This window comes from Ciconia boyciana, chromosome 26 (genome assembly GCF_034638445.1).
Source record: "Ciconia boyciana chromosome 26, ASM3463844v1, whole genome shotgun sequence".
Lineage (NCBI taxonomy): Eukaryota > Metazoa > Chordata > Aves > Ciconiiformes > Ciconiidae > Ciconia > Ciconia boyciana.
Window position 1 is genome coordinate 51,000 of NC_132959.1, and position 27,472 is coordinate 78,471.

At 46.2% G+C, this 27,472-nt stretch overlaps 2 protein-coding genes across 2 annotated transcripts; both read right to left on the bottom strand.

Annotated features, from left to right (window-relative positions):
* Window positions 1–133: 133 nt before the first annotated feature.
* On the bottom strand, window positions 134–7,480 carry GOLPH3L (golgi phosphoprotein 3 like). Its single transcript, XM_072846975.1, has 5 exons — window positions 7,296–7,480; window positions 6,427–6,621; window positions 2,170–2,301; window positions 1,882–1,996; window positions 134–1,372 (listed from the first exon to the last, which is right to left on the bottom strand). The coding sequence occupies exons 2-5, from the start codon at window positions 6,607–6,609 to the stop codon at window positions 945–947; spliced, it is 858 nt and encodes a 285-aa protein (XP_072703076.1). The 5' UTR covers window positions 6,610–6,621; window positions 7,296–7,480; the 3' UTR covers window positions 134–944.
* A 518-nt stretch (window positions 7,481–7,998) lies between these two features.
* Window positions 7,999–25,617, bottom strand: HORMAD1 (HORMA domain containing 1). Its single transcript, XM_072846637.1, has 14 exons — window positions 25,463–25,617; window positions 24,586–24,637; window positions 24,056–24,200; window positions 23,664–23,727; window positions 21,987–22,023; window positions 21,566–21,586; window positions 21,436–21,462; window positions 20,711–20,778; window positions 18,662–18,813; window positions 17,796–18,049; window positions 16,571–16,634; window positions 11,707–11,783; window positions 10,891–10,974; window positions 7,999–8,977 (listed from the first exon to the last, which is right to left on the bottom strand). Exons 2-14 carry the CDS (start codon window positions 24,616–24,618, stop codon window positions 8,897–8,899), a joined length of 1,107 nt encoding a protein of 368 aa, XP_072702738.1. The 5' UTR covers window positions 24,619–24,637; window positions 25,463–25,617; the 3' UTR covers window positions 7,999–8,896.
* Between the last annotated feature and the right edge of the window lie 1,855 nt (window positions 25,618–27,472).

The following is a 27,472-nucleotide window of genomic DNA, read 5'->3' on the forward strand; positions in this document are numbered from 1 at the left end:
CCCCGCCAGAGCACTGCCAGCACCCCTTCAAATGCAAACCTCATTATTAGAAAGGGCAGCTGGACCCACCGCAGCTACAGACCACAGATTTCAATATCCAGGACTCCCTCAGGCTGCAGAGCAATACATTTAAATGAACTACAGGAGATTAAGGTAGTGGAGGAGGGGGGGGATTTAAAAAAAAAAAAAAAAAAAAGAGAGAAAAAAAAAAGAAAAAAGAAATCACAGTTTAACTCTTACTAGAAAGCAGGGGCACAGCCCGGGGGGGGCACAGCCCAGGGCAGGGCTCCACGGTCTTTGCAGAGCTGCTCCTCGACAGCAACACGTGCCAAGGGCTTTCAGCTGCCCCGTGCCAGCCAGCACATGGGGTGGTCCCAGCTGCCAGACACCCCCAAACCACCCCCCTGCCCACTCCACTGCCCCTACCCCGCCACAGGAGAACATTGCTGTGCTCCGTATGGGAATCTGCGTTGCCCAGGCAGCTCAGAGGCAAGACCTGTGCGTGGAAGAGGGGGCCACGGAGGCGCACCAGGAGCGCACAGGGAGCACAGGCTGTTCCGCAACCCCGTTTCTGCTGCGGTTTGGCCCATCTGAACAGCTCGGTTCCTGCACGCAGAGGCAGGGCTGGGTTCCGCCACCTCCCAGCTCTGCACTGGCCTGAGAAGAAAGCCCACGGGCCAGGAGCACTGGAAGGGGAGCAAAGAGCCACCGCCACCTCTCCCTGGAGGCACCAGCCTTTGGAAGAGTGTGCGACCTGCCCACACAGGTGTGGTCTCACCCTCCCACCCCTGCCTGGAGAGGGGAGAGCAAACCCCCCCCACCCCCATCTCCCCAAGCTGAGCCCACCCGCTGCTGCAAGAACTCCATGCCCAAATATCCCTGGCCTCACATCGAGGGGGTGAGGCTCCCCCACCTGGTTTGGGGAGGGGGGGTTCGGGAGCTTTTTAGGACTTATTGAAGGCTGCCAGGACGGCCCAGATCATCTCTGCGCCCCTGGCTTTGGCCGCTTCCACCTCAGGGTCCATATCAAGGAGGCCCTTGGTCCTGTTCATTGCCACATCGTACTTGTCATCTGCCAGGCTGGCAAAAACGTTCTCCAGCACGTCTGAGGAGTGGGCCAGCACCAGGAGAGCCAGAGTCCTGCGGTCCATGCGGTGGGGATCGTTCACCCACCGCTCCAGCATGCTCTCCTGGAGCTTCTTCACCAAGCGCTGCTTCTCGGTGGCATTGCTGATGGGGTGGGTGGTCATGTCAAAGAGCAGGAAGTTCTGCTTCTCCGTGGTGAGGATGCCCTTCTCCACCAGCGCCTTGGCAATGCGCTCGCGCACGTTCCTCAGCTGGTACTGCAGCTTGAAGGGGTTCCAGGTCTCCCCTGCAGGAGAGGAGACCCCGTTCAATGCTGGGGCAGTGACAGCTTTGCCACCCAACCCCAGCGCCCAGGCTGCTTCCAGCCCAGGATCATCTGTGCTTGCATGGACACCAGTCCCCACTGCAGGAACCCTCTTCCTCCCCTTGGCCTGACTCTGACCCACTTCTCCCATCAGTCCAAACTGGCAAAGCTCCCAGCAGCCACAGGGCGCAGCAGCCTGGGGCAGATCCCTTTGGAAAGCCCCTTCCACCCAGGACCTTGGGCATCAGACTCTGTGAAGACTCATGAAAAAAGAGGCAATGTGGAGCAAGGTCCAAGTCTTCCACTGAGCTCCCAACAAAAAAGACCTGGAAAACCATTCCCTGTCCTCACATTCAGTCTTCCCCTGTTCTGCTGTCAGTATTCTGCCTGTCTCCAGTGAAGCGAGGGGATGGCCAAGCCATGGAGAGGGGACAGGTGGCAGGGACAGGCCCCGAGGGAGCTGGGGAGATGGCGTCTCTAACTGGCCCTACCAGTGAGCAGCTCTATCCAGGTCTGCACCGTTTCCGCAGACTCTGTGGCCTTGATGTGTCGGAGGGTCTCATCCAGCAAAACGTCGCCAGTCGGCGCATCTGACTTCAAGAGCACCTGGAAGGACAAAGTGGAAACATGGCGTAAGGCTGGATGCAGACCTGAAAGAATGGCACCAGCCCCGGTGTGCAGCGCTGCTTTGGCAAAGCTTGCTGCCAGCAGGCTTGGTTGGGGTAGACAGAGCCCCAAAGCCTGTTGGGCCCCCAGCCCAGCTCCTGTGGCACCTTCACCTTCCTCTCCAGCAGCCTCTTCTTCCTGATGGAGAGCGGCTCCAGGCAGATCCGGCCGCGCAGAGCCAGCTCAATGAGGATGCCGCCCCGCAGGCCTGAAGAGATGCAGTCGTTCCAGAAGGAGGTGTAGCCCTGGGAGAGAGAAGATGGATGGAAAGGGGAGAAGAGAGATGGGAAGGGGAGCTCTGCTGAGCCCCCCACCCCTCCTGGCCTGCTCTGCCCCTGCCCAGACGACTCTCCCAACTCCCATTAACAGCTCTGCCTCCCAGGCCAAAGGGAGAAAGGTGCTTTCCCCACGAAGGGAAAAGCGCCCGGCAGCCCCAACTAACCCCATCCCTGCACAAAAGCTCCTTGTAAACATTGAGCAATTCAGGCCATGCCCATCACGCTGCACCCACAACCACCCGGCACACCCTAGCACTGGCCAGGCGGCTGCGCCCAACCCCGGATTGTTAAAAGTCCAAGGAAGAATAAGAAAAGCGGGGCCCTTTCCCCTGGCAAGCCCCTGGCCACAGAAGGACATTGCTGCTGCTGTGGGGCTGCAACCAGTGACGTGAGCTCTGCTCTGCCCTGCCTCAGCGCCTGCTGCAGACATGGCTGGGGGAAATGGGAGGTGAAATCTGCTCTTCTCCTTGAAGAAAGCCCCCACCAGCTCCAGGTATGCCCCGAGAGTAATTAGCTGTACGAATAAATTGCTCGTCAGGCCCGTGAAGAAGTTTCCTCACTACCCACAGCACCATTCCACGGGGCGCAGGCTGTAGCAAGCCCCAGCTCCCACCACAGGGCACAAAAGCTTCCCCAGCCCCTCACCCACCCCACCCTCATCACCCCCCCTCACTCAGATCCGCCCACAGACTTCTGCAAGGGAAGAGAAGATTTCCAGCCAGGGATAAAGGACGGGAAAATACATCCCACCTCTTCCCCCAGAGTGGGCACCTTGGGGCTGGGGTGCAGCAGTTCAGGGCCCAGCAGCGGGGCAGCGCTGGGGCTGCTGCTGACCAGATCTGCTCGGACGCAGCACGTTCCACACCTGGCCCCAAGCCCTGTTCTCTGAGCCCGCAACGGGATGTGGTCCTCACCCCAAGAAGCGCAAGCTCCAAAATCTTAAGGCATTTGGTAAAGCAACACGAAGGTGCAGAGGTCTGGAAAATACGACCCACAAGGAACCAGCAACTGAATCGGGGTTCTCAGTCCAGGGAAGAGAAGACGGAGGGAGAATAGGATAAGGGGGGGGCAGACACATAAAAGGCAGCAGCAAAAAGGAAGGGAATGGCCAGTTCCCACTTCCACTGTGCATGGGACAGAGTCCTGGGCTAAAATTGTAGCCAGAGAGATTGGAGCTGGCACCAGGAAGAAACAATTGTCCAGGCAAGAAAGCCCAGGAATGGTTCGCCCCTGGAGGGAGGGGGCAGGGAAAGGAAGACTCTGTCCCTCGAGGTTTAAGAACATTCAACTGATGCTTCTCAGGAGAGAGCTGATCCTGGTTTGAAGCAACGGGACAGCCTAGGCAACCTCTCCGTTCCCTTCTTCCACTCGTCTTTTATCCCCTGATAAGAACAAAGCCCGGTTGTTCCAGTCCGATGACTGCTGCGTCGTGGCACAGACGCAGGGTGGCAGTCCTTGGATTTCAGGGCAAGCAGACAGCAGGCAGGGCTGCAGGGAGAGGCTCGTCCAGGCAGGCAGCGGGGCTGGGAATGGGGCAGGCGCTGGTGTTTGAGATGGGCCCAAGGGAAGGGTGAGCCAAGTGGGATGCAAAGTCACAATGTGCTTATTTGCAGGGGGATGCCGATATACCAGAAACGCTACGGCCCGCTCGTAACTCCCTTTTTGTTGCTCTTTTTCTCTGGAGGGAATGGGGGGGGAGGAGAGAAAGAGCAGGTCTAAAAGCTACCAGGAGACTGCAGACAAAGCAACCTAACAAGCCCCTTTCCTAAGGAAAAGAGGCTGAGAACACGCAGCTCTCCGACATGGAAGGTTTTACAATCCGTATGGGTAAACTCTTGTGCCCAGCGTGTCTGTTTATACAGTGCATCTGCACACCAGGTTGCTCTGCTTGCATAGCACAGAGAACCATAAAAGAAATTAAAATCTTTATTTGCTTTCTTAATTTCCTTGTGAGGGAAGACAAAGCAATCTGTCATCCCTGCCCTGCTGATTTACGTCCATGGGAGACACACTGTTTTTCGCACGTGCCCTTTAGGAACAAGTTCTCCAGAAAAGGGTGTGGAGGCAACTGAAAGTTCCAATTCGCTGAGCTAGAAGGCATGTTACCCCTAGAAAATTTCAAGGGGTCTGAAATCAAACAAGCCAAAACCTTCTGGGTTACTTTCAGCTTCTGGAATCGGACTGGTTACAAATGCCAGATTGGTGTGCAGCCAGCTTCTCCTAGATGGACAGACTCATACTTAAAATAATGAAATTACACTGTGAGCTCATTTGATTTGGCTAAAATGGTCTTATTTTCTTCCAATCATTAAACCATGAGTGAACAACAGAGCTGGGAAAACCCAGTGCCTGGGAGCCCAGCTCACGGCCAGGCTATTGCTGCCTCTGGTCTTCCTTCTGAGATGGAGGAATGTGGAAGGGCAGGATGGGGGGGGAGAAAAAAAAAAGTGTGACAAGTTTTTTCCTTATCTGTTGTGCTCTCCTTACTTCCTGGTGGCTGAAGGACCATTCCCAGGAATACATTAACCAAGCCAAGAATGCTAAATGTAGCCCAGGAAGAAAGCAGACCATGCCATGCTCCTAGGCTGCTCTCAAATATTTGCTCCAAAATTATTTGCATGATGTTCTCTTTATAGCCCTGCTCTCCTGTTACTTCCTATTGGGCTCAGCAAGTCCTACATCTTATCTGGGTTCGTTAAACAGGACAGCTACAAGCCTCTGTCACTCACACAACCCACAGCTCTTCCCTGCTGGATCTGCAAGCGTGGCTCACGTCAGAAGCCGTGGCCTGAGCAAGTCTATGTGAGAGCAACACACCAGCTCAGACTAACTCAGCAGTAGCAGGGCCCTACGGAAAAAGAAGTTCAGGTACCTCACAAGGGCTTAATTTCAACCCAGAGAAACAGATGAAGAGAAGGTGGCCCATCTACCACAGCTTTGACAACCACAGTGTCTCCTTTCCTCAGGGTGGGAGACAGGCTCATAGGAAGAGTGCTCCTGGAGCTGAAAAACCTGTGTTTAAGGCTCTCCTCTGCCATTATCATCCCACGAAGCACTTTGGGCAACTGGCTAGCTTCCCCTGGTCTTGATTTCCCCATCTGCTTAACAGGAATAGCAGCATCAGATTCCCCCAAAGAGATCAAGATGATGCATGCACTAAAGAAGACAAGGCAGATAAGAGCCAAGCAGCTCAGAAAATTCAACACAAGATGTCTTCTCCTTTCCCCCACAGCTCATTCTAGGCAGAGTTGAGAAATGAGTTCCTACCAGCTGATAAGCACAAAACAATTCAGTTTGACCAGGGTCCCTTTCCAGCAGAGAACAACCCCCTGAAAATAACTGGCTGTGAAGTTCATCCACTGCTGCCAAGGAAAGCCATTAAACCGGCACACATGGGCAAGACAAAGCGCCCAGCAAAGAGATTCCCATCCAGCCCCACTCCCCACAAGCCTGGAGCTGCATGATGCCATTCCTGCCCAGCTGAGGAAATTACCAGCCTGAAAACAGAGACGTGGCTCCTACCTCCTTTGCCATTGCTGCGTTTAGACCCATCCTGCACCTGCTTTCAACTCCTGGCCCAGCTGCCTTCTCTCGCCTTGCCCTCTTCTCTCAAAACCTGCCCCTGCCATTTTTCACATCCATTTTTAACAAAGTGGAAACAGCACTCAGCGTGTCTCTGTGTTTCAGCTGATGGGAAAGTGCACTTGGGCCAGGGAAGAGGACATTTACCATCTGATGCACAAGGTGAGGCTCCTTTTACCCCATGCCTTTGGCCCTGGCAAAGAACAAGCCCACCTTTGCTCTGCAAATGGCAGTAGCACAATAGCAAAGGCACCCCTCACCTCCAGCCACTTCTTACAGTTCCTGTGGCAGAGCTGGTGGGACGGCACTCATAAGCAATCTCCACAGCTCAGTTTAAGCTACAGGTGAAGGTGGTTTGAGCTAAGCAGGCTGGCTTTGTTGAAGAGGATTCTCCTCTGAGTTCCTCTACTCATACAATCCCTTCACTGCTCACTGAGAACCTCACCTCCAGGTACACCAAGGCAGCGCTGCCACCGCTGCACACGCAGCCACTGGAGACGCCTGCCTTACCTCCTTGTCCTTCAGCCCCAGGAGCAGCACCTCCTCCATGAGCGTGAGGCGGATATCTTTGGAGTCATCGGGATCATCGTCATTCAGGTCTCTGTCCGCAGCCGCATCTTCCTCGCTGTCAGGTTTCTTGTCCGAGTTCCTTCCCGCCTCAGCACGCCGTCCTCGGTGCGTTAGTGTCGTCATCTCCACCTCCGGCTGGGCACACAGAGAACCAAGGTCTGCCCTGTTTTTCAACACGACAGACTACGACAACGCTAAGCCCCAAGACCCAAAACCCCGGCCCCAGGGAGGCACAGACAAGGAAAGGGACGCGCGTGCTTTCTACCCAGGAATTTTCGGCTCACCCTTCCCAGGATGGCTGCACAAGAGCCACTGATGGGGAGCGGCCGTCTGTCACCTAATGATGTGCTCGAGGAGACGACTGCACGTTCAGGGAGAGGATGGGAGATCTGAGCCACAGCCGAGTCCTTTCACCCAGGGGACCTCCCGGCTGCGCACTCACAACAGAGAAGAGGTCCCGCACCCAGACAAGACGTGGGACACCCAGCAGCGTCCCGGGGCGATGCATAGAGAGCACCTTCATTTGCACGTTCTCTTTCTCACCTTCCCCCTGTGCAACCCACCTGCCTGCAACCGACGCTCGCCTCGTCACGGGGGTTAACGAGCTGCGCCTTCAGGTTCGCAGCCCCAACCCGCCCACCAGCACCCTAAACCCCACGCAGCAGCAACGCGATCCGACAACTTTTCCCCTGCGAAATGCGCAAAACCAGCAAACGAGGGGGAGCGCAGCCGTGCCCCCCCCGCCCCCGAGTTTCAGGACTGAGAAACAAAACCCGGAATCGCGTCTCCCCCGGTTCCGCCGGTCTCACCCCTGCTCGCCGGGTCCTTCCCGAACCTCCCCCGCTCCTTCCCCTGCGATCAAACTTCGGGGCCGGGGGGCGGAAAAGCTTCCTGGTGGGGCCGGGAGGGCGGGAGCGGCCCGGCGCCTTCCTGGGCTCCGGTAACCCCGCCCACTGCGCCGCGCCGGCAAATGGCAGCGCGGGCGGGCGGCAGCCTCCAACGAGCGCGGCCGGGCCGGCGGGGGCGGGAGTCCCCTCCCCCTCCCCGGGAGGAAGGCGGCGCGTGCAGCCGGTGCTGGCCCCGCCCCGCCCGCGGCGGGTCCCGCTTTCCGGGCGGAGCCGGGCGAGGAGCCGGCTGCGGTGGCAGCAGGAGCGGGGGGCGGGAGCGGGCGGCTCTCGGCTGCGTTCCGAGCGCGTTCACGAACGACCTCGGCCCGAGGCAACGGCCGCGATCGCTGTGAACTCCCGGGATCCGGCGAGAAACGCGCGTCCCTCGGGCGGCGCCGGCCCCGCGCGGTCGCTTCCACTTCTTTGGCCACGTTCGCTCCCGCCTCGCCCTGGCCGCCCGCCCGCCCGCCCCCCGGACACCCAGAGCTGGGGCGAGACCGAGCAGCCACGGCCCGCGGGGCTCCCGAGTGTCACCCGCCTTTCAGTGAGGCCCCGCAGTGTACCCCAAGCCCCGCGGTAAAGAAACACACAGCAAGTAAATGTTAACATTGTTTTAATAGAGGAATGGTAAAAAGACATTCTTAAAAGTCAAAAAGTGGTCAGCCGTGTCCAGACCAGCTCCTCACCATGCCGAAACAGCTTCACTCAACGCATTTACAGCACAGGAAAAATTAACAAATTTTTGTTAGAAAAAGAAACAGCACCACGTCCAACTTCTGCAATTAATCATTTCACGTACATACAAGTTTCTTCTTCAAATAAGCTCACAGCATCACAATAGACACCTGCCACAGATCAATACTTTGTAATTACGTACGTAGGTCTCATCACAGCTGTACAGAAATTCTGCATTTTTGGCATGAACTAGGTAACTGAAGGTGTGAAGAATGCTTGTTTTTTATTCGAGTCTGGCGCCTTTAGTCTGGAAGAAATGCAAAGGATCAAGCCCCCCAGCTGTCCCAGTAGCAAAGGCAAAAGACATGATATTGCTGTAACAGCACAGCCCTCCTGGCCCTGCCCTGTAAAGCTCTGGAAATTGAGGGGTTGCGTGTCCTGTACTGCAGGTTCTGGACAAGGAGTTCCTCAGCTTTGAAACACAGCCCAAAGTTACCGGTGAAATCTTGTCTTGTGGGTAATGACCGTTACACAACCACCATCGGGATTTAAACATGTTATCAGCAGGAGTCAACTCCCCCAAATCACCTTCCTTACAGAAATTCTCTGTTACACCACTACTCAGGTATCATCTGTCTGATGGGGTACGACCTCCTACAAAAAATAAGTTCCGACTGCTTCAGCTGGGCTTCTTGACAAATTCTTTCCTTAAAATACACTCCATTTTGACTACAGATAGAACAGAAAAGATCCCTAAAAGGGATGTAAATATGAACATTCACATTAAACAACAAAATGGAAGTGGTGTGGAGAAGAACTTTGTAAACCAACAGCAGAGAGACGAGCATCTAAAACTGCTCCTTTGGCTCACTGATCTTCCTCCTTTTTGGCAGCACATCTTGACTAGACGAGAGTTCAAGGTGATGAACCTGCCAAGGGAAAATAAACATGGCATGACAGGCTGCCACACTTCCCAGACTGCACCCCGCTCCATGGCGACAGCAAGTTTAACATGGGAGAAGCCCACCCTGAAGAAGATACTGCCTGATACAGCGTGTGGAGCACCTGGCTCGACCTCGCTGTTACATGGTCCCAGCGCTGAGGTGCTAAGCCTGGAGCACTTTTCTGGGAGAATTGACCCTCCCTCCAAATGACTGAAGGAGGGCTGGGCTGTATTTATGCTGTAACAGCAAGACCTCCCGGGGATCACAGCTTCAAGAGAATGTAATGAAGGCTGTTCCCTCCGCAGAGGCAACACCTGAAGTCCAATTCTGTGAGCGGCTGGAGCCGACACGGTGGCCCCAGCTGCAGACAGAGCCAGGCGGCACCAGGAGGGCTTTGCACAACAGCAGAGCACCCCATACCAACAGAGGGGGCTCAGCACCACACAGGCTTGCCTTCCCGAGTTTAATCCAATTACTTCTGACTTACACACATGTGAAAAGATGAGAATTTAGCCTTCAGCTCTGCTGTGCTTGTGATTATTTAAAGCAACTGTGCTTTGTTTAAATTCTAGTATTAAGTTAATTGACAAAACCTTTTTTTGAAAGAAAGATACAGTGATAGTGAGCATACAGCATGATGATGGTTTTTTTTCTTCACATCAGTAAATAACAAAGAATACTGCATACAACCCTGGGGCTGGAAGTAAAAGAACCTCTATTCTGCAGTAAGCAGTACTTTACAAAAAGACTGAATCTACTTGTTCTATATTCTGAATTTAACATCTCCACTTCATGAATTTGTTGCAAACTGATAGCCCTTTTTGCATGCAGCTTTCATACACAGATATTTTTAAGACACAGACCAATTTCTCTTCTGGATTTCTTTAGAACATTCTGCTGAGGAATTAATTCTGCATGCTCTCAAGTTTGATTTCCATCAGCCTTTATAGAAATAAGGCAACTATTAGTTTAGGAGAAAACTACTGGCAATGATTAAGCTGCACATTATGAATCCTTACACAACTACTCTTCCCCAGCCTGCACTAAAAATTAATGAAGAGCTTTTCTGAGCGGAGACAGGAAGGGTACGATTTTCCTTGCCCCTGACACGTAATTTCCCCTCCTAACTGTAAATGAAGAGCACTTATTTCTAGAATGGTACTATTCACCCCACAGCTTCTTCTGAGAAGAACCTACCAGTAACCCTGAACATTCAACAAGAGAGATGTCAAGGTCTTGTGAAGGCCCCCCAGAGCCTCACAAAGCTGAAGCTACCCAGCTCAGGCGGTAAAGGCAGCAGCAGCAGACAGATGGTGGCCCCCAATGCCATCCCCAAAGGCCAAATTCCACCCTGAGGACAACTTCTGCTCCACTTGTGCAAGGCTGGAAGAATTTGGCTCCCCACAGGTAGCACTGACTACAAGACTCATCTGCTGCAATGTGATTAAGCAAAGAAATAACGGATTTTTCTTGGTATGAGTCATAGATTTGAGGTTATAATTTTGGCCTCATGTTTTCCAAGTCAAATCACTAGCAAGCATATGGTACACTGGGCTGGGGATCTCTCCTGGCACGCAGTCCTATCAACAATGGATTAAACCAGCAGGGAATTTGGCTAAATGCATTCTCAAGAAGATATAGATCAATCCTAATGAATCTCTCTCAGCCTGTGTTAACTGCATCAACGCTCAGCTTTTAACTCTTTGGAACAGACTCTTTTTTGACACTAAGAATCCAAATGTGTTGAAGTTAATGGGAATTTTAGAAGTGATGAGAATTTCATTCTGTCAACAGGAAATGTATTAAAGCTTAGGGTTTTATTCACTGTTTGGAACAGAGAAAGGCTTAAAGAAGAACAGAAATAGAAAGAACAGAAGTAGAGAAAAACAGATACTAACAGTGCTGGTTTGAAATATCCTTCCACTTCTTGTCCTGCTCTCTGACACATTAAGTTCAGACGTCTTACTTGCCAAATGATCAACCTAAAATCAGAAAATACATGTTGCCTTGTGACAGCAGTAAAAAATATGTATCAGAGGCTACAGAAGGGTTCAGCGCTGGAGCATGCAAAGAGCTCTGGCTCTGCTCACCACAGTGCTTGAGCTGAAATTTAGATACAGGAGGATACCCATTGAACTCAACAGCACTATTTACAGCTGAACATCTCGAAGGGCCCTGACAGATCAAAGCATCAGTTATCTTTATGCAGTAAGTCACTCACAGTTACCTAGAGCTATTCTGTTTTGAGAAATCTTAAGGACCCGTGTTTCAAGTAGTCCTCCACATTTAAATTACACCATTTTGCTATATGCAGGGAATATAGCCTGAGTAATAAACCTGCGTTTTAAGTTTTAATCAACCTTTAATCAAGTTTTGGACTGTCAGAATTAGTAGAGAAATTTCTATTAGGCAGAGCGTTTAGTTACAGCAGTTTATGCACATGGAAATTACATTCCCATTTATCTTAGTATCAGTCAGACCATCCGTTTTGTTTGAAAACCGTATCACAGAGGAACAGCAATATTCTATTGCTTTAGAATATTCTTTGGTTTTGTAAAACATTGGGAAGTAAAACGTAAATGCATTTTATTGCTGAAAGTACTGACTGTGGTAAATAAACCTTTAGCAGATTACCTATTAATCACTCAAAGTAGGAAAGAAGCTTCACAAAAGCTCTAGTAAAAGTTTAAGATGACAGAGTGCAGTTTTCATACCTGAGGATTAGAAACATACAGATTCTGGTTCCTTCCAGCCTTTGTAACTTCATCCTCTTCACAAGTTAAATTTGGTCCTATAAAAGAGTTGTTAAATAATAAAACACACTGTTGACAAGACACTAGTGACCTCTTAACACTGATGTTTTGCCACAAGGAACACCTGTGCATTTTAAATGCGGCAAACAGGTGCTTCAAAAGGGCTCCAACTCTCTATATGCAAGCAAGTCCTGAACTCCACCAAGCATTACACACTCTTCCATAATTAATTCAGCCATTTCCTCTCATCACTTCCTATCACAGGCACTTAAGAGATGCTTATGCCAAGTAGTACAGATTTACACACAGGATCTTTGGAAGAGTGGGCTTGATCCCCAAACTTGTTTATACACTGTACTGCTAAAGGCTTGTCTACCTTGGGATTTGCTTACAAGTAAAAAGCCTCAGGAGCCCGTTTTGCACCACAGAACGGGCAGACAGCACTGCAGGGCCACTCTGGCACAGGTCCTGCATATTCTGAACCCACTGTCAGCAGATGGCTCCCATTTTGTAACCCAACCACACACAACTGAGCAACTTTGGCTGCAGTTCCCGTAGCTACAGTTCCCCTTGTTGCTGCCTGCAGCTGCATGAACAGGCCACAAAGAATGAGCGGTCAGTTCTGGAGATTTTTTTGTTGTTTCTAATCCATGTTGGTTTTTTCTAGGATACAGATACAAGCATGAACTGGTTAAAGATGACTGTGCTTCAGCTGTGGAAATGACTGAAGAATTTCAGGTTGACAAATGCATTTTCCTGTGTCTTGTAGTTCCTGTAAATAAAGCATTATACCAACTCCGTAAGACTAGCGATTTGCTGCATTTTTGCATGGTTTTGGAATTTCTATGGATTTCTGAAAGCACCAAATACCGCTTTATGTGGTTATTCCAGTTCTGCAGCTGTGGGATAATTGCTGAGGTGACTTAGAAATTAGAACTTATATTCACACTTTTAGGTAAGGCACAGCATTGAAGAAGCTCCCCAGGTGGAATGCGGCTGACACGCAAGGAATCCATTCCATGGGAGTTCCCTAGGCCTGCAACCTTAGATGTTGGTAACACCAGGGGAACTTGGTGTGTTGGCTCTAAGAGGCGCTGCCCGGAGGGTGGAGCGGTGTGGAGATGCCGCGGCCAGGCTCTGTAATAATATGGGAACTGGAAGGTATCATGGAACTGATAAGCTGCATATTTACTACCCTGGGCCAACAGCCTGTCATGTTTTTGACAAGATGCTGTCCTTTCGGTGAACTTTGCTCATTATAGCATCATTGTAATACCAAAACACACCTCCATCCCAAAAGCTACCCGCCTGCAAGGTGCGACCACCCCTCACTGAGCTTGCGCTCTGAATTTTCCTAGCTTATACCTTTAAAAGCGAAGCGAGAAAACTTTACACCAATCCTAAACAAAGGTATGTATGACTAGAGTCACTCAAGCTCCACCTGAAAGGTGAAAAACAGTATGAAATAGCTTAAGAGAGAGAGAATGTTAGGGAAGACACCATCATGTACCACTCTGACGTTTGGGATCAGGCGACGGGCTGAGTGACGCCTTTGGGTAAGATTTGAACACTTGGTTATACCAAGTGCCTCCCTGGGAAACTTAGAAATCTCTCTAGAGTTGCTTTACTATCTTTTAACACATTTATAGCCGGCAGTGTTACTCATATTCTTGGTATTTGCATGTGCTTTGCAGACAGTGAATTTATCACCGGTAATCCAAAGAACCTGTGTGTCTGTTGCTCTAATAAACTGCACTCTCCATTGATCTCGCCGTGGTAGTTCTCATTGAACGCGACCAGACTCTTTATGTGTGGCCGTGGTAGTTCATACAACACGACTAGACTGGGGGTGTCAGCGCATTATTAGTGAATCCGTAATCGTGATGTTCAGTACGCTGGACACGACCGGACTTATAACATTGTAAATTAATGCTGTCGCCTTAGCGAAAGCCCTGAGAGGGCTCTGGTTCTGCTAAGTGGCTATACACACAGTCCTTAGAAAATAAACCATTGATCAAGTCTGAGACTAAGACTGGACCTAGCCGCACCTAGACTCCTCTCTGAGAAGGAGTTTAGAAAGCAAGGGGGTCCTGTCTGAACCTCGTGACTCAATGGGAGGGTTCCTCCCCCCAGCCACTCCTCAGACTCCTATTTGTATGTGACAGTGTAGCCTTAACGTGACAGCAGCCTACTAGCATCGTCAAGATAAAAACACTGATCTACACATGCCCTTTCCTACACACGTCCATGATTATTTTTGAACAGCACGGAAGCCTTAGCTGTTTTTGCAAAGCTGCGCATTTTATTTCTGAAAAAAAAAAAACATTAATGCCACTGTTTAAATACACAGTGCAGCCTGTTCAGTGTTGGGCTTGAATGACAAGATACTCCAACCCATTGTCAAAAAAGAAAATCTAGGCTCGACTTGCTTTGTCCAACTGCCTCCACAAGCACTTAAACACCATGGTAGCCCCAACAAGCTCCTAGTCTTGTTCAGGTTGGGACAACCAAAAGCCTCAGCACTGACACAGTCGCTGCTTTTACAGTTATGTGGAAAGCAACATGTCTGGAAGTTTTTATGGCAAATTGGTGTTTCTGAACTCTGCAGAACCAGAGTTATATTTCAAAGCAGATGCAACTTTAGGGAAATGCATTAAGAAGAGTGAACAGAGCAAGCAGCAGCACTAACGGGCATTTCTTCTAGGAGTGCCATATATTTATCATCTCCACAGAAGCCTCTACCTCTGCTACAGAAAAAAGCATTTTACACAGGCTTCTCATCCAAATAAAGGGACACCCTCCCACCCCCACCCCCCCAATTTTGGTCATAAAGTTTGGTTTACTTCAGTCTTGAGAACTGTGTTCCTTCAGCTATCCTATTTTACATGAGCGTATCACAGCAGTTCTGAGCATACCTGTCTACATCATCTCTACTTAATCTTCTTCCAAAAAGGGCACTTACTTCCTCTTTTGATCTTTCTTTGCTATGTTTGAAATGCTTTATGTACAGCAAATGGGTACTGGTATTGCCTGGACGCTTCCTGTATAGCCTCTCCAAGATGAGCAGATCAACAAGCAGCAATTCATTCTTCAGTTCATTTGGTAGCAAAGTTCAATCTTTGAGCCCCTGGGCTATCTTGGGGAATCTGAAGATAAGTCACTTCTACTTTTCCTCCTAGTTTCTCTAAAATCTTAAAGGGAAGCTTCTGCTTACAGAGATCCCTGAGGACAGAGTTTGCTGTCTCATGTTTTGAATTGGAGACAGTCTGGGTCCACATCTTGGAGCACCAATTTAAAAAAAACCAAAACCTAGTAGAGTGCTTCCAGGGCATGTTTCTGGTAGCAGCTGCGGTCAGGCTGGTGTAGGCAGGACAGTTATTTTATTGGCACTTCTGCATTCAGAGCTTACAGTGGAGGACATTTATATGATTGTAAGCAAACAGCACAGAAACTATCTATTTATAAAGGGTAAGAAAAATCCAACAAGACAGGCACTGCTGTTTTTCATCAGAAAGGATGAGCAGGTACTTCCTGATGTCCTGCATAGCAGGAAGGGCATAATCATTTATTTGGTAGCAAGGGAGAAGGCAGCTTTGCCTTGCAGTGTTGAGAGTCCTCAGAGTGCTTCCAAAAATGTAAGATTTCATTCATATTCGCTGCAGCATTCTCAGTTCAATTGCTAATTGAACTTATATGAAACTTTTTAAAAATAAAACAGAAGTAAATGTTTTGGTACCTTCTTGAGCAGTGCTGCTTCCACCTGAAATTTGCTTTTTGCTGCTACTCACATTGTTTGCATAGTTTTACATTGACAGATTTCACGGTGTTAGAATTTTACTTGAGGAAACTCAGTTTGCTGAGATTCATACTAACAAAAACGCCCCGCTAGAACTTGTACCTATTAAAACTGAAGTTAAAAAAGTTCACTTGCAATTATCAAAATACTCCATGTACACAGTAACAGAAAAGGGCACACAGGTCCAGAGCAAGCTGTGAAACCAAGCAGCTAGAAAAGGCATTAAAATAGCCAGCAGCACAGACAATCATACAATCATTCATAAAACAAAACATATTTTGAGATTAAGTTACTGATTGTATCAGGAACAGCAAGCCACAGTAATGAACAGCTTTCTTCGTACAAAAGAACATGCATCATACAGATAGGTATTTTTACATGCATATCATTCAGTCTACCACAACGTAAAAACGTGTACACAAGCCCTGATGGTCTCGATTCCTCCACAACCACACAGACTGAAGCCTGTATGGATTGCAGAATCAGACCATGGTCCTACTATAGTCAGACCTTAAGGAAAAAAGGTGGCTAAAAGTGGTATTTCTGCTAAACTTTAGTGTCTGAAGCTGTGAGGATACAGTCCAAACAGCTGTGATTTAAACAAAAATAGACCTGGACCATTTTTTGCACAGAGAATTCTACTTCCCAAGTCTGCAATATAAACTCAAGAGCACAATACTCTGGAGACTTAATGTGGAAATTAAATAATTAGTAAAAACATAGTAACAACAACAACAGAAAAAACCAACAAAATATACTTCTAAATACATAACCCATTAGATTTAGCTTATATGATAAAATGGAACAATCCGAATTTTATAACAGAAAGATGAAAACATGCGTGTGCTAACCAAGTGCTTTACAGAATAAAGCCACGATAGAAAATAAAGGCATAGTGATGTATGTGAAGAAAATAGAATGTAAATTTGAATATTGTGGTCTACATCATAAAATTGACTTTTCATTTTAGTAACACCAGGAAAGAGAGGCACACACTGAAGAGACTTTAAAAATATACATAAATGTTACCTTGAGCTTCTGAAATATTTATATTATTCCTATCTTCCACTTTATTAGCCAAGACAGGATCTTCCTAGATTAAGAAAAAGGCCTATCACTTACTGCAAACAAATAAGGAAGAGGGTTTTACTTAGAGGCTTAGGGCCAGAGCTTATTAGATGGATTCTCAGTGGAACAAACTGTATTGAAATAGTTGAATCTGACATGGAACGTACAGGCTAGCTCAGCATTACTTAATTATTAATGCAAGCACACATTTAGTTCAACTACCAAGAAAAACATCTGTACAAAATACTAAAATTGTTACAATAGATATTGAAAGAATACTATTGGTGCATCAATTACCACCTTCCCATTGCCTGTGAAACAGCAATTCAGAAGCACATGCAGACTTTGAGGGCCAAGCAGTTTATTTCCATCACATTACCCACAGGCCTCCTGAGCAATGCGAATTGACGGGAAGGGGCCAGAAGCCTTGAAGCTCCGCCTCCTTCTCACCTATGGCCAGTATAGATCAGCACACATTTGCACATTCTAACATGACCAAAGGTATTTGCTGCCTGCCTCAACTTCCCCCAGAAACATATGCCTCCAATTGCTGAAGCCTGCACAAGTGCAGTCCCGAGAGACATCTCAGGCGCTCCAGCATCAGCAGCAGGATGCACAAGTCTGTCACACACTTGTGCCTGCAGCAAGTTTCGCTTTGTGCTTTTGTCTAGGCAGATTCCCCCAAGGAAAAATCCCAATACAGAATCAAGTTTGTTTTAACTGTAGCTCTGGTATCACTAGCTGTACAACATTTCTTGCCAGTCAATACTGCCTGGCTGCAGCAGCTCGCTTGGGACCAGTATGGGACAGCTCCAGGGAGGTTTCACCTGCGTCCTGTGATTGGAGCTGAACAAACGGCACCCGTACCCACAGCAAGAAGCTGCTTCTCGCCCTGCTGCTCCTCTCCAGTCTCGCGGAGAGATGACTACCAACAGTGCTGCTGCTGACAGGCGTTATGCTGATGCACTTGTTCAACACTGCTTTAACAATGACAGATTGCTAACTGGAGCAGTAAATTAAAGCAAAAATGCATTGAAGACATATTGTCTTGCTTAAATATATCTGGAAACACAGAGTTTTTAATTAATGTTATAGTAAGACATGCAGTAAAACAATTAGTGGCCCTTTTCTAGACTATAAATCACAAAAAATTTCAACAAGCTACACAAAACATTGGCACTCTTACATTCATGTCCTGCTTTTCTTCTGGATCATCTCTGTCCACTCTGAGCACCTGGAGAGGCACATTAGTCTCTCTGTGCTTTAGGATGCTTTTGTCAACATTTTCCATTCGTTGTTTTTCAGTTGTAACTTTAACTTTTAGCATATGAAAAGGCGTTGGCACTTCACCCACATTAAGATACATAGGCTCCCCCTCAAATATCATCCCCTCACATTCACCCTCCTTAAAACCTGGAGGTTGGTAATCAGATGGTGTAACTGCAGAAAAGAATTCATTAAATGTGTCAGAATGAAACACATTCTTGTAAAATTAATTTTAACTTGTGTGGCTAAAAGACTCTTTTGCCCTTTAAATACAAATAGCTACTCAAAAACAATTGTGTATGTGGGGAGGGGAATAATCAATATTCAACTCATACTAAATGAAGTTCTTTTTCCCCTACACAACAGGCAAACCCCAATTAAAGCTATTTGAAACAGTTTATATATGCAAAGAGATGAGCTCGAAGCTCTGGGTTTTTTTGTTACAAAGCAGTAATACATTCTGAAAGCAGAGCTAGTGTCAGACATGTAAATAGTCATCCAAACTAGAACTAGTCTGGCAAACATGTCACATCCTAACATACTCAGGAAAACTCCCTTTGTTTTTAAAACACACTGAAATCCTTGCTCCAATGAAGTCAGTGACAAGATTGTGTTCCTACAGCAAGATCAAATCCGTTCCCCTTAGATTTTAGAAATTGTTGTGAGAAAGACACATGCAAAATAACATCATTTAACAAGTCCCAGCAACCACATACATTAAAATATTTCTTTGAATTGTTTTCCAGTGTCTGAACACCATGAATCAAGGTAATACAAAAATACTACCTTCATCATAATAAAACAGCTTCATAGTCAGGCAAACATCATTTGGTAACGGACTCAGGTTTTGCATCAGAACATAAATCTTGCGAATGAGGAGGATACTTGCTTTCTTGGTGTCTGCACAGGTGATTGTGGAATGATTCCTGTTATTCTTACTAAAAAATGACAAAGTATTCAGATTTTTTTATACAGAGTAAGCTGTTTCTAGTATTAAGATACACAACTGTTTAACAGACTCCATGAATGTCAGAAACAGACATCACATTTATTGCCTAAGGTCTGAGATTACAAGCACTGCAATTCCTAATACTAAGTGACCTGTGTATTCTCTGCCCCTTGGAAGATCAAATCCTGAGCCAGGGACAACATGAAAGCATTATGGCTCAGCAGCTGTGACCAACTACTGTGTTTTACATTACACAATGCTTAAATACCCAATCTGAAAGAAAGAAAGAAGTAGGTACTTCTGAAAGCCCCAATTCTGCAAAATCTTACGTACTTACTTTCCCTTAAATAAAACAAGTAACACTATTGCCTTTGACAAGGATGGTTACCGATTAGAAAGTGTGTGCCCAAGTGAATCTTGGCATCCAGCTCTGACATTTCCATACTCCTGTTCTACCAGCAGCTGACCCAAAGCCTACCTTACTGCCTAAAAATGCTTTCCGTCTGCTCCCCTGCTCCTCAGCACCACACAACATAGAAAGGCACCTGAGGACCTGAACAGCCAGCGCAAGGCAAGCAACTGTGAGTTACTTGACTGGGTAACCCTGGCTTTTGGATGCACACCCTTAACTGCAACGGTTTCAAATGTTTCACTCCTCTGCAGATGGTTATCCCCTTCCCTGCAGAGTGACAGAGAAGCAGGCTCATGCCTTGTATTTTCAAATTAGTCTGGTGTGAATATATGATAATACACTAAGGCAACCTGGTGTGGCTGAGATAGTCACATCCCCTTCCACCAGTCTTTTTACATGACTGACAACCTCTTTCAGAGGTAACTAACTAAACTCAGCCCAAAGGGCCCAGGTCTGCAGCACTGCAGCCTTTTTTTTTCTAATTTAAAAAGCATTTTATGCAGGAGGAAACCTAGGAGAAGTATGAACTTGCTACATTTCAATTACTTGTCTTAAAATAAGCCATTTCCTTGCAGCTGTGACTGACCAGTAAACCCCTACAATGGAAGAAGGCTCAGTGGAGACAGGCAAGGGTGATGTGCCCATGAAGCTCAGGGAATAATGCAGCATGTCACTGACCACAGCTGCTGCAAAGAAAGCTGACTATCTCAACACCCAGGGGACCCGAGTGTGGCCTTCGTTTTAGATAAACAGCTGTGTCAGTTGAGTAGATCAACTTGTGGTGTAAATGTTTCTCCCTGGCTTCATTAAAAGTGTGTGAATGTCTCCTTGAGTTAGCCAGCCCACTATGGGGGAAGTGAGTACATGGCTCAAGCCAAAGAGTACAAAAACTAAACAACTAACAAAAGAATTCTGAAGAGAGCAGTGGGCTGGAGCTGGCTTCAACCCATGTATTCCTTCCCCATGACTGGGGATGCCCAGCATCGTGACAGGGAGCATATTAGAGACCAGTAATGGGAATCACATTGATATTGTGATTGAACAGTGCATTGCAATAGCTACACTTTGCTAAGCATAGCTTACATTTGTATTGCATTTTCAGTGTATTTTGTATCATCTCTGCTAAATGAGAAATCCCATGCAACATCAAGTATCTTCAGATAAGTAAATCTGATATTAAACATTTCACCCTCCACGCATGGAATATCTTCCAAGAACCTCACCAAAGAGTATTGGACTCTGACACTAACAATCATCTTTTGAGTGGCTATTTAAAAATATGACCACAATCTGACAAAATTATTCATTGTATTTTAAGAAGAAGTCTAAGCTAATAGTACACACTGATAAAATTAGTCTTAAGATCCATAATTAAGAAGGAAACACCAAACAGATAAAATCCAAAGTTTTTACATTCAGGTGTATGCAATGGACTGTAAAACCACAGAGCAGAATAAAGTCACAGTGACAGTACCTGCTGAAATCCAGGAGTGGCCCATTGTGGGTATACTTGAATTTGAAGTGGTAACATTCTGTAATTGTCTGCAAACAAATCCAGTAATTATTAAACTATCAACTGTCAAGCAAACTACTACTGCTGCTTCTGTCTAGTAATCTATTAACTTTGCATTTAAAGAAAATGATAGCTCAACTCCTGTCTGATGCACTTATATGCACTGAATACAGCTTTCAAAAGCTGTAACAATTAATGGTATTCATGTATATAATTGTCATCAAATAAAAAATAAGATCTACATTATTTTCCAGGAATCACCGTGATATTTTGAAAAATCAGCTTAAGTTTTTAGAATTAAATATTCAAATTTTAATCACTATGAAAATGTTTCACACACGTAACAGACAGTGACACCCAGTGGTCAGTTAAAACACACTGTGTTTTCCCCAAAGAAGTTCCATAAATTTGTTTTGCAGAGTTAGGATGATGCATCTTTACAGGCATTTAACTCTGCAACAACACTCTGGGTTTCTTGTACTGGCCTGAGAACAACCTGACACTAGATATTCAAAGGCAATTCACTATGTGGCAATTCTGATTAGTTCTAGTGATTCTTAAGTTTGGTATTTTGTCTTTTTTTTTAATGTGCATTAATGTGAGTGTTAAGTACGATAGCTTGTATACACATTTCACTATATCCATACTATCATTAATCATCCAGTAAAATATTCTAGCAGATTTACCTGAGGATCTTCTGGATGGGTATAGACCTGTATTTTTAAAGTAAAGAGAGGAAACACTCAAGAAAGAACTGTACATATCTCTAAGCATCTACCTTAAAAAATGTGTACCTTACTTTTCAAAGATACTTACTGCTAGGACAATCATTCTTAGCTGTCAGAAATATAATAAAAGAAAAAGAACATTAAATGTATTCCATAGCCCATTTCTGCTTACCAAGCTGTTTTGTTTCTCTAGCTCTGGAAACCAATATAGACAACTATGGGCCTGTTTGAAGAGAAACCTCTTCATACGCTTACCTCCTTATCTGTTTAAGAAAGGACTTAACTGGCAGAAGAAAATTCCTAAGTATCCCTGCCTTTACGTGTTTGTTTACAAAGAATATTACCCTGAAATGTCTGTGCATCCCACATTGTACCTAACTGGTTTAACATATTAAAGCACAAGCTATTCCCTAACCAGAAAGTCCTATAACTACACTGGCAGCTAATGGACTTTATAAATTAATGTTTAAATACATTTAAAATAGCTAAAATGATACTGGAAGACTTACGTATTTCTTCTGCAAGGCATCATAGCATCCTAACATCCTGCAAAAATCAAATAATATTGTCCATCTACTACTAATTTCCATTTGCTTTGCTTCTGACTAAATAAAATAGTCCCAAAAAATGAAATTCTTGTGTTTAGCCTTCTTAATATTAGACCAATAAAGAACACTTATTCCATTACTGTCTTTTTATTAGTAGTGATACAAGCAATGACTATCTTTGTAACACCCCAAATCATCCTAACCTTTTTGCAGAGTAAGTAAAAATATAATCTGTAAGTAAATAATTTATAAGTAAAAACATAATGCAATTGTACAGCTACCATTTTCAAACGCCACCTAACACGTATTTATTAATTAGTTTATAAATAAGTACTTCAGCTGAACACTGACATCTCTGAAGCACAAAGGAGTTATTGCCTTTATTTAGATGTTGCAATTTGCTTTTCCTGTAACATGCAAACAACAGTCAAATAGTGAACCAAAACTTACCCCAATTTTTTTCTAACATTTCTTCTGAATACAGTCAACAAGCAAAAATTGGTTTTGGTGTGTACATGATGCTGACTTAAGAAAGACTACTCACCTGTCAACTCCAAACAGGTAGCACACACCCTTCACACAAAAACCAGGGAGCTTTTCCTTGTCAGCATCAACAGGCTGCCACGCCACTGCCCTCACTAATGTTTGATGCGTGAGAGTAAGGTAAAATGCACTCGGCACCACTTGAGTTTCCTCTACCACAGAGGATCGATTAAGAAATTCCAGGTTACAGTAAGCAAGTCTTTTTTCTCCCTCTCTGTCACTGACAGCACATGCACAAAGAGCGGATGACTAATTACACCTTTAACATCAGAACTCGGACCTACATCTCTGAGCACCTCAACACTGACAGCAGTTGCAAACCCCCTCTGCTGAATACAGCATCATTTCCGATGCCTTACCTTGCACTACAACTGGTAAAACAGTGAAAAGAACAAAGATGGCCTTTGTAGAGGTAACAAAAAACAAGGAGAGAAGCCATGAACAAATCTCGCGGTTATTGTGAACAGAAAAAATCAAAATAAATGCCTCTAGTCCCAAGTGACATACTTACACTCAACTGTGTGAATGTACAAGCGGACAGACTATCATTTGCAGATACAGTTGTGCCTTTGAACATAAAGGCCAACAGTATCACTTCCTGATACAAGTCTGGAGCAAGACCTTTAAATACGAGATGCAAAATGGTAACACTGCATCTCCTATTCAACCAGAGAGGAACTACTGGTTAGATTTTTGCAATTCTGTGCACCTTGAGCACTCATATACACCCACGGAAACAAAATGTATACTAAAATACATTAAAAATATACTAAAATGTTACTAAATAAAACTAAAGTATAATCACTCTGCAAACAAAGATTTGTGCTCTGTTAAGCACTGAGTCACAAGCCTTTCTAGAAACACAACTGTACAAGTCAATTGCATCTTTACCAAAACACACACAATTTGATTTTCCATTTCCAAAAAACCAAAAAATTATCAACATAGTAAATACCATGCACTAAAAGCACTGCCTGAGGAGCTGTTCACTCACAGCAAGGGAAATTTTTTCTTTGTATTTGCAAAAAAACAGAAAGGTATCTTTCAGAATTGACACACTATGGAAGTGTTATATATGCACTGTAATTAACATACCATTTCACCAGCTGAGTAGAGCCAGGACAGTTTTTGTCTTCCCTCAGAATTTTGACACAGACATCTCAAAAAAGAATATACACATGCATATTAGGACAAAATGCAACTACGTTGCTAAGAAAGTGAAGTTCATTCCCTAAAAGTATATATCAAAAGCAGACTAAAATTAACGTTACTGACAGATGTCAGCACAGCTTTAATTGTTGACTTAACATCACCTCATCTTTAACAAAATTCAATGATGATTACATTAGTGAAGTTTACATTACAGTCATTGAAAATGGCTATTAGCTTTAATCAAGAAGACCAAGTGGCTTTCAAAAACACTCATTAACTTCACAGCAATCCTATGACAATAGATATGGCAAAGAATCGTGAAAACAGCCTGTTACCATCCATGTATCTTGTTCCATAGGCACTTTCCGGAAAGATTCCTCTCAGATATGTAATGCAGGACACTGCTACTGCCAGGAGCCTCTTCACTAGCATCAGGGATTGCTGTTCAGTAGATATTTTGTTAGGAAATACAACTGCACTCTGAAAGTTAAGGAAAGAAAATAAATAATCTCTGTCCACAACAACAAACCTGTACAGTCTACAATCTGGTCCAATGCCTGCTTAACATTTTAACTTAATTGAAAAGTATGACTTTTGGCATTTATAAAGTTAAGCATATTCTTAACACTTGGTATTACTATGTTTTTAGGACATAGCTGATTTCTGGCAAGTGTACGACCACAAAGTTCAGACTCAAACTATTTAGCTACTAAGCATCTTTATTGATAGTTAAAAGATTGAATTAGCCTGTAATTGTCAAGTGAAGAAATATTAAAGAGCACCTGGGTGCACTACTTCAGCTAAAATTCACCGATTTTTCTGACTCAAATAATATACTGTGCTGAAATACACAAGAAAATCGCACCACGCAATTCCTTTGCTTCTGAGCAGTTGCCATTCTGCAGATCCTCTTCTGTCTGTTAATAAAACATCTGCATTAACACATGTATGACCACCATTCACAAGTGCATACAAGCCCAGACCACAGCTATTCAGCTTTAACTAGTCAGTACCTGAACCTACAAACATTTCCTATGCAATTCATCTGTATCGGTTCAAACCCTGTAATTTTAAGGAAACAGGACAGTTCATCTAATAATCACCAATATCAGATTCTTGACTTTCACACCAGCACAGACATCCTCCAAGGCTGCAGCATGCAGTAATTAAAATATTGTGTGCCTATTTATATGAAACATGAGCCTTTTGAAGTGATGCTCTGAAGTGCTAACGGGTACCTAGCCTCACAGATTTTCAAAGGACCCTGAGAAGAGGCTCCCCAACCTCCCACCAAAGTTGAGCCATCACCTTTGGCAAACACCTCCAGGCTTGGGTAGTTTTCATCTGTAATTTAAACAAGTATCATAGAAATATAGTACTTGTATTGTAGAAATACAACACTTGCATGTTGTTTATTGTAGAAATACAACACCCTCCAGCTATTCTTTTTGTTCACCCATGTTTTGATTAAGCCTTTAACCCTCAGCACTGTGAGCCTGACTCCACAAGACAAGCCTTCCCCCACCATCTCTAAAAATGAGATGCATCCACACCTAAGGACACGGAAAATGCCTTTCCCAAGTAGGAGGTGGGCCCTGGACCACGCAGGGAACTGAGCTCCCCCTTAGCTGAGCCTCCACAAACCCATCTGATCTTAGTTCATGGCTAAGCTCAGCGCTTCTGTGAGAAACGCAGAAACTGAGACACCCCTTCCCAAGATTAGCACCCCTAGAAAAGACAACCTGCTTCGTCAGGGTATAAAGGCCACCCACAACCCGAGGCGGAAGGCAAGAATAGCACGGGCAGCGCGTGTCAAAACCCCGCAGGAGGTGAGGGACCGGACACTACTCGAACGCCCGAGGGTAGCAGGGCTGCCCACCCCCACCGGCGGACGCCGCCTGACCACCCGCCGCTTCCTGTCCCCGCCCCCGCCTCTGCTTTTATAAGGCAAGGGGCCGTGTGCAAAAGCAGGGGCGGGGCTCGCCCTCCCAGCACGAGCCGCTGCGGGCCGTGCGCAGCGCCGCCGCGCAAAGCGCCACCCCCCCCCCCCCGCCCCCCAGCCGAAGCTGGCTTTTCATTTAACCGCCACACGGGGTTCAGGTAACGCGAGGGCACTGTCTTAGCTCTTCAGCCCAACTAAATACAAAAGTGATTCACCACCGCTGTTGTCCACTAAAACATTTTTTAAGCCAGCGTGTAGGCCTAATGTCAATGTAATCTATGCTTAAATGTAAAGAAAAGGTTTTGGTGAGATTGCAGCCTCAAACAACAGTTTATACACAAAGACCTTTTTCCTTCAGAATTGTTTTTACCTCCCCATTCAGTGCAAGCACTGTGCTTGATCCAAGGTTGTGTTGTGTGGGTGCGGCGGCAGCTGAAGGTGCCAGTGACAGCATCTATATCTCAGTGTTATCATCATGACAACTTATGTCAACGTGAAGCCACTGACAGTGGATAGTTTCCCTCCCCATGCTTTTGGCAGCGGTGGGATGGTCCATATCCTCCATTCCCAAATAACAAACAAAACAAAAATAAAGAGCTGGCCAGGCTGAGGGCCTCAGTGTAATGCTGGGAGGCCAGGACACTCGGCCTCTGGAGGCACTGCCTTCAAGAAGACCCGTTCCACCTGAAGCTCTTCTCCAAGCAGCAGGAGATGTGTGCACAGCTTTGTGACCCCTCTGTCAGCTCATGGGATCTGGGCCCTGCTTCTGGATAAAAGAAATATATTAAATAAAGAGTGTATACTCTTTATATACCTGAGCAGACACCCTGAGCCCCGCAGAGTCCGGTGCACGCAGCACCCGCCCCTTGCCTCCCCATGGGTGGAAGTCCCATGGACGGGTTTCCCTCAGCAGCGGGTCACACTCGGGGATCTGGCTCTGAAGGGAAAGATACCCTGTTGGAAGAAGGCTGAGGCCGGTCCAAGATTCGGCCCCTGTCACAGATGGATTTACCCTGTGAGGCGCGTTGGAGCACGCTTGCATCTGCCGTCTCCTGGTCTACAGGTGTGCTGACGGGCCGTGAGCAGGCTGACTTAGAGCCTGACATGTCTTTGCCTTGCTTTCCAGATGTCGTTACTATTTGGAGCAGTGTGTCTAAGCATGTTCGGCAACAGCTCCTGCAGACAAAGGTGGGATCCGACCCTACCCCTCCCCTCGCCCAGACGGCTTCAGGTGTCCCGGCAGCCCTGTGCCGGCAAGTGCCACTGTTCTCCCCAGAACTGCACGGCGATGTACAGATTTGCCACAAATGTGCCAAAGAGCAGCTTCTCCATAAATTGAGAGACATAAAATAAATTCAGGGGAAAAAAAGGAACATAAAAATCTATATTTTATATATATGCAATATAGAAATGCAGAAATAAAAATGTGGTTGAGGTGTGCAAAAGTGGTGTGCACCAGGCGTCGGCAGGGCACAAGGCCACCCCCCCCTTGCAAGCTCTCCCAAGTCCTCCCTCTGTTTTTCAACCTACAAATGCTTGCCCTTCTCTTCTTTTTGCAGCCTCAGGCTGTCAGCATAACAGGACTGGGGACATTTCATATTCAAAAATGGCGCTCTTTTGAAAACGGCGAGGTGCTCACGTTTCAGAGACCTCTGTTTTTGCTGTCCGCGACTCTTGCAGAGATCCGTGAGCTGCGACATGCTTCTGTACCTGTTCCTGGTAAGAAGAGCAATGAATGAAAGTCTGTGTTTTCCCTTACGTCCATATATTTGGGGTTTATGCTGGTTGCTGTTTAGAAGCGGTGATGGAC

Excerpts from the sequence above, each read along its gene's own strand:
- HORMAD1 (XM_072846637.1), bottom strand. The coding sequence starts at position 24,618 with ATGGCAACTGCTCAGAAGCAAAGGAATTGCGTG. Across the intron at positions 21,587-21,986 it reads ATGCCTTGCAGAAGAAATAC|CTAAGAATGATTGTCCTAGC; the intron begins GTAAGTCTTCCA and ends TATTTCTGACAG. Across the intron at positions 18,050-18,661 it reads GCTGTTTTATTATGATGAAG|TTACACCATCTGATTACCAA; the intron begins GTAGTATTTTTG and ends TCTTTTCTGCAG.
- GOLPH3L (XM_072846975.1), bottom strand. The coding sequence starts at position 6,609 with ATGACGACACTAACGCACCGAGGACGGCGTGCTGAGGCGGGAAGGAAC. Across the intron at positions 1,997-2,169 it reads AGAGGCTGCTGGAGAGGAAG|GTGCTCTTGAAGTCAGATGC; the intron begins GTGAAGGTGCCA and ends TTGTCCTTCCAG. Across the intron at positions 1,373-1,881 it reads CTGGATAGAGCTGCTCACTG|GGGAGACCTGGAACCCCTTC; the intron begins GTAGGGCCAGTT and ends CCTCTCCTGCAG.